The sequence below is a fragment of the Micropterus dolomieu genome, linkage group LG21, assembly GCF_021292245.1.
Source record: "Micropterus dolomieu isolate WLL.071019.BEF.003 ecotype Adirondacks linkage group LG21, ASM2129224v1, whole genome shotgun sequence".
NCBI lineage: Eukaryota > Metazoa > Chordata > Actinopteri > Centrarchiformes > Centrarchidae > Micropterus > Micropterus dolomieu.
Genome location: NC_060170.1, coordinates 22,550,723 through 22,556,853, shown reverse-complemented (window position 1 = coordinate 22,556,853; position 6,131 = coordinate 22,550,723). Strand labels below are relative to the sequence as shown.

The 6,131-nt window shown below is 43.8% G+C and overlaps 1 protein-coding gene across 3 annotated transcripts in view; it reads right to left on the bottom strand.

Moving 5' to 3' along the window:
* LOC123959698 (membrane-associated phosphatidylinositol transfer protein 2-like) overlaps positions 1-6,131 on the bottom strand; it is a 57,951-nt gene that overhangs the window by 5,812 nt on the left and 46,008 nt on the right. For all 3 annotated transcript variants that reach the window (XM_046033908.1, XM_046033906.1, XM_046033907.1), the window contains 4 exons: positions 2,270-2,418; positions 2,035-2,151; positions 1,786-1,902; positions 1,545-1,693 (listed from right to left, as the gene is read on the bottom strand). In XM_046033908.1, coding sequence (XP_045889864.1) covers positions 1,545-1,693; positions 1,786-1,902; positions 2,035-2,151; positions 2,270-2,418 — 532 coding nt within the window. The remainder of the gene's footprint in view (positions 1-1,544; positions 1,694-1,785; positions 1,903-2,034; positions 2,152-2,269; positions 2,419-6,131) is intronic.

Genomic DNA, 6,131 nt, shown 5'->3' with positions numbered 1-6,131 from the left:
ATCCTCAAATGGAAGACGTTTGGGACGACCAGAACCCTTCCTAGAGCTGGCCGTCCGGCCAAACTGAGCTATCGGGGGAGAAGAGCCTTGGTGAGAGAGGTAAAGAAGAACCCAAAGGTCACTGTGGCTGAGCTCCAGAGATGCAGTCGGGAGATGGGAGAAAGTTGTAGTAAGTCAACCATCACTGCAGCAATCCACCAGTCGGGGCTTTATGGCAGAGTGGCCCGACGGAAGCCTCTCCTCAGTGCAAGACACATGAAAGCCTGCATGGAGTTTGCTAAAAAACACCTGAAGGACTCCAAGATGGTGATAAATAAGATCCTCTGGTCTGATGATACCAAGATAGAACTTTTTGGCCTTAATTCTAAGCGGTAAAAATTTTGCAAAAATTTCTACATTTCTGTTTTTTTCTGTCAAGATGGGGTGCTGAGTGTACATTACTGAGAAATAAAATGAACTTTTTTGATTTTTGGAAAATGGCTGCAATGAAACAAAGAGTGAAAAATTTAAAGGGGTCTGAATACTTTCCGTACCCACTGTATGTTGGACAAGAGGGCCTGACTCACAATCTCAGTTTTAGTTTATCCAATGGGTATTCGACAGGGTTGGAGTGGGGGCTCTGTGTGAACCAGTCAAGTTCTTCCACACCAAACTCATCCAACCATGCCTGTATGGACCTTGCTTTGTGCACTGGGGCACAGTCATGCTAAAACAGAAAAGGGCCTTCGCCAAACTGTTCCCATAAAGTTGCAAGCATAGAATTTTCCAGAATGTCTTGGCAAGCTGAGGCAATAACATTTCCCTTCAGTGGAACTAAGGAGAGTAGGCCAACCACGGAAAAACAACCCCTATGACTGTACCATGCTCTGATTCAGTGAGCTCTCTGTCCCATTCTTTCACAAATGTTTGTGTAGGCAGACTGCATGGCTAGGTGCTTGATTTTACATACCTGTGGCAATGGGACTGAATGAAACACCTGAATTCAATTATTAAGAGGTGTGTCCCAATAATTTTGTCCATATAGTGTATTTTAGATGGAAGATAGAAGTATAGAAGTGGCTGAACTCTTTTTAGGTCCTTTGGTTTCAGGGTCTTGCCACTTCGCATGCTGGCTCACTGTCATGGCTTACTGGGACACACTAGAACAGAGCCATTCTTTCTCTCAAGTCAAAATGGCACACTGAAAATGTCTATGAAGATTCTCAGTCATCCAAGTCATAGTTATCAAACGAAGTCAAGGGCAACTTTGCGACAGTTGTTACATTCGTTAGGACTACCCGAGGCCAAGACTGAACCACTGGTAGTCCTCGGTAGTCCTAACGACTGTCGTTACAGCAACCAGGAACACTAACGAACCAGCAGTATCGACGAACCTGGCAAACGACCCCACTGAGGTTAAATAGCTGAGTTTCCCTGCCAGTCAGTCAGAACTGAAGAAGTCCTTTGGATGAGGGACGAAACGTCTTCCAGTATCTTCAACCAAGTCCAGTTGCCCTTGACTTTAACCTTCGTTGGACATACTGAAAATATCAATCTAATCTCACCTCACAACCATTTTGACTGGGTAGACTCCAATGCCCAGACGTTTGTCCTCTGGGATGACAAAAGACACACGGCCGCTACTGTTGGTCACTTCTGTGTTGAAGTACACCCATTCTCCTGATGGAGGCTGGGTCATGATGTGGAGGTCAACCTGCACAGGATGTACAAAAACCATGAGCACAGATTACACAGGCATTACTGACATGAGTCTGTGTGCTGTTGTGACAACAAAAGACAGATCACCTTCTCCCCGGCCAAAGTGACCATGTCCAGAGGGCCGTACATGAAGCGACCAGTCAAGACCTGCTGGGCGTCTTCTGTGAACACTGCGTCATTCACACGGTGGTTGGCAGTCACGTTCTGTCGAAGGAGTAAAAGAAAGATACATTTTGAAATTTTGTGTTTCCCCCTTTGTTTGATGAGATTTAATATGTAAGAAAAAGCTCCAAGATAAGGAAGGAATTCAGGAGCTTTTATAGAGCTGACGCCCACCCTGATCTTCACATGAGTCCTCTTGCGGAGCCACTTCTCTCGAGGTTTGGAGGGGGTGAATTCAGACACTTCTTTCCCATCGAGCTCCAGGATGCTAGAGTTTTCATGCCTCATGACCTACAGGAGACATTTCAATGACTCATCCTCAGTGTCGCTGAAGAGGACTAACAGCCCGCTGGTCACATTTTAGCGTAACATGCCATAAAGAGCGGCAGGTACTCTAGCGCTGACTCACCTGTCTCAGGAGAAAAGACACAACATCAGTGGACTCCCAGTATGATGCGTGGAAGAGGTGCGGTAAAGCCACTGTGGGGAAAGCGGTCAGAGCGTCGGGGCAGTACAGGGCAAAGTCCAGCCGCTTTGTGCCCCACCAACGTGCTGCAACTGAGATGGGAATTGATGAATATGTGCAGATACATAAGTTGAAACCTTAAGAGAAAGAACGTGAGGTATGTGATGGCACACAAAGGTGCAACACCCCTGAAGCTAAAGCAAAAAGACGATTTCAATCTTCAACCACAATCATCACCGATCCCAGCAGTTCTTCAGCTAAAAAGAGGGAAATCAGGAGTTTATAAATGTTATTAACAGGAAAATAATAATGCAGAAGGAAGAAAAAGATTGTTAAATCCAATATATGATTATATGAGCGAAGATGGTTATTCATGTTAGTATGGGCATGAAAATGATTAATATTATGGATTTGAAAAGAAGGGGCAATTTATGATTTATACATTTTCCCTAATCAACAGAAGTGATAGCCTTGCATCCTTAAATTTTGAAAGAATATAAGTAGGAAAATGAGGCTTTCTGGAAGAGCAGCATTGAGGTTTTGGATTTTGACACAGTGTAGAGTAAAGACATGTAGCCTCACGTTGATTTAAAAAAAGAAAAACCTCTCTTAGAAAAATACCTTGCTCCACTTCAGCTTGAGAGTCCAGTGAGACCAGAACAGATATAGCACAGTCCAGCCCGGGTGACAGGCAGTTCTCATATTGGCCAGTAGGATTTAGCCCTTCACTAGTCTCTGCCTCATTGTCCAGCTCTGCCATTAGACCTGCACCAGGACATCTTGTCTTACGGGATTTTGGGGGACTTTTCATGAAGAATTTGTTTTGCGATGATAGGGCGAGTTGGGACAAAAGGCCAAACTTTTTTGATTGGTTAGTTTGGCATGAATTGGCTATGAGGAGAAAACAAAGAGAAAGAAATCATATGAAAAATGGATGCATGTTGGTTTATGACAGTTTAAACAGTTTGAAGAGTGACTTTGGGATGAGTCCGTAAGTAAGCTGCCTTACACTGAGCTGTGAATGTCAAAGCTGAAAAAGAATTGTTAGTTCAGTAACACTTAAGGCAGTAGGGCAGGGTGACGCTGTTGAACGTCTTCTGATGCTCCAGTGTCATAATTAGTTTATGTGCACCTCCAGGGATGTGCTGTGTGTGCTAAAGTAGCAGTATGCAGAACAGTAATGTGAGGTACAAATAAATGTTCTGGTAACAAAAGTGAAATAGAGAGGGAAGGGGGGGACAATCTCACATAAAACACAACAGAATACTGGTTATCTCTGCAAACATTACGCTAGGGAGTAGACAATGCAGGAATGGCTGAGGGAGGCAGGTGTCTACATGCATTCTAACATTAGATAAATGCAGCACTCGTTCACTGCATTTACATTTAGACAGTGGATAAGAGTAAGACAGACAGTGAAAAGTGGCGCTAAACTTGCGCTTCTTCAGGAATCTGCTTGCTCATAGTGGGACTTTCAGGTGTTAAGTTTGGCTAATAAGCAGCAGTAGAAAAAGGAGCGGGGTATTCATGTCTATCGGGCTGACTAGACTGCTCCAGCTGGAGTGCAGGTTGAGTGTAGAGTCAGAGTACCGGGGGAGTGATAGTGCGAGAGAGAGAGAGGGAGAGAAGATGATGTTGGAGAAATATAGAGAAAAGTCTGACTTTGAGAGAGAGAGAGAATAACTAAACCAGTGTTTGTGTGAGTGGAAGGAAGACAGAGAGGCTTGTTTGTATTGAGAGCACTTACTGTTGGCTATGTTGGTGGCAGTGTAACTGTCTGCCATTCCTGAGACCTGGCTGGCAATGCTGACCTCACTGGCCCTCCGCTGGCCCCGGGAGAGGGGGCCCGTTACGGGGGATGAGGGGTACGAACTGTCCATGAAGACACCACCATGAGACTGAACAACATCCGCTATTGAGTCGAAACAAGGAGATCCAATTAGACAGAGACACAGGTAAGGGGAACTCACAGTGATGAGGGGAGGGACATGTGGGTCTAGGTGTCAGGAGAGAAATGTGATGGCAGGCACCATGGGTTTCAGAGGACATGTGAAACCCAAAGGCGGCCCCTTGGCGGCCAAGGTCAAATTTCTGTAACTGGCCGAGTGGAAACATGGGCACATGAGTACATAAAACACTTAGTGAATGTAAAATCACAAATGACCACATCTATTACAGTCATACCCATGTGTTAGTATCTCATATGAAGGTGATTTTTATCTAACAGCAAAGTAATGTTATGGCCTTAGTTTTTGTAGATAAAACGAAATAGTGCTGGGGATTTTATAAAATCAGATGACCTCTGACCATTATCACAAGGAGAAACATAGGAAACAGTTTGTTTTGGATGTTGAGATAGAGCTCCACGCACGGTACACTGTGCAAACACAACATCACAAGCAAGACAATCTTCACATCAAAACTATAAAATTCAGGCGATAGTAGAAATAACCCGTCAACATCAATAATCTGATATTATGGAAATGATACAGATGCACCAAAGCCCGACCCAAAAACCACAGCACAAACACAAATTCTCGTGTCCTCCAAACATTGAACGTGACATGAATATGTCATGGCAACCACAAACTGTAACACCACATGAGATGCTTATCAGATTTATGCTTTAAGTATTTCCGTGGCAACAATTTTGTATTATTTTTATTTCTTAAAATAAAAACAGGAAATTAAGCGGCAAGTAATTTAGATAAAAGACTAGATGCATTTATTTGCAGCATATATACTGGTTTATCAGTGTTTCTTTATCTGGATTTATCAGAAATGGCGATGGGAATACTCAGAAAGGACACATGGTAGCTATAAATCTGAGCATCTCGCAATAGGTATGGAACAAACAGACAAAAGAAACACAGTGAATGGGGGACAGATGCAGGTGAATGGGAGAGGCTACACACACTCCATAGTGGTGGGTGTGGCTTTGAGGGAGCCCTCCTGCCAGTTTAGCACAGGCACAGGGATGCAGGTCTCACTGATGGTCTCCTGACAGCGAAAGGACAGGGGAGGCCCGCTGTCAAGTAGCAGCTGAGAGTTGCTCTGGACTGTCTCCACTACAGGGGGAGGTGGAGGGGTAGAAGGTGCAGAGGTCAGGGGGTGGGGTGTGGAGAGCCACGTAGGCAGATATGATGACAGGAGGCCAAGAGAGGAAGGAGGAAAGAAGACAAGGAAGACACAAAAACATGAAGCAAGAACAACTGAACATGAGACAAGAAAGCAGAGTCAAGCCCTTATTTGAGCCCACTTCTTATGAATCGCAACTACTAGTCAGTCATATATCGTCACATAACACGAATCTAAGATTGTAAATGCTCTGGAATCTGCAGTTCATAAAATATTTTGCACTTTCTGAACTTGAAATACTTCAAATGATTAACATGATCTTGAATTTGTCAAGGCATACCTGAGGCTATTCAGTGACCGCTCATTTGATGAATGCTATCACTTTTAGGATTGACACATGAAGACGCTGGCCTGAAGAAATATCTCCTCGCTTGTACAGCATATTAACTCTAATGTCACTTGTTAATAAGCCCTGGTTCAATGGCAAAAAGTATGTACTGTATTTTAACCATCAAATCATCTGCTTTTTAGTTACCTTACATCGACAGATATTTGTATAAGGAAGGTAGGGTGAGGCTCCAAGGGTTACTCCACTATAATGAACAGTCCAAACAGAAACCAACAGCACGACTATGACGACATTTAGATGAATAAACTGCTTCACAGAAGACGTTGAAGCACAAGCAGTAGAAAAATGTTTCACTTTTCTTTGAGACAATGTTAAATC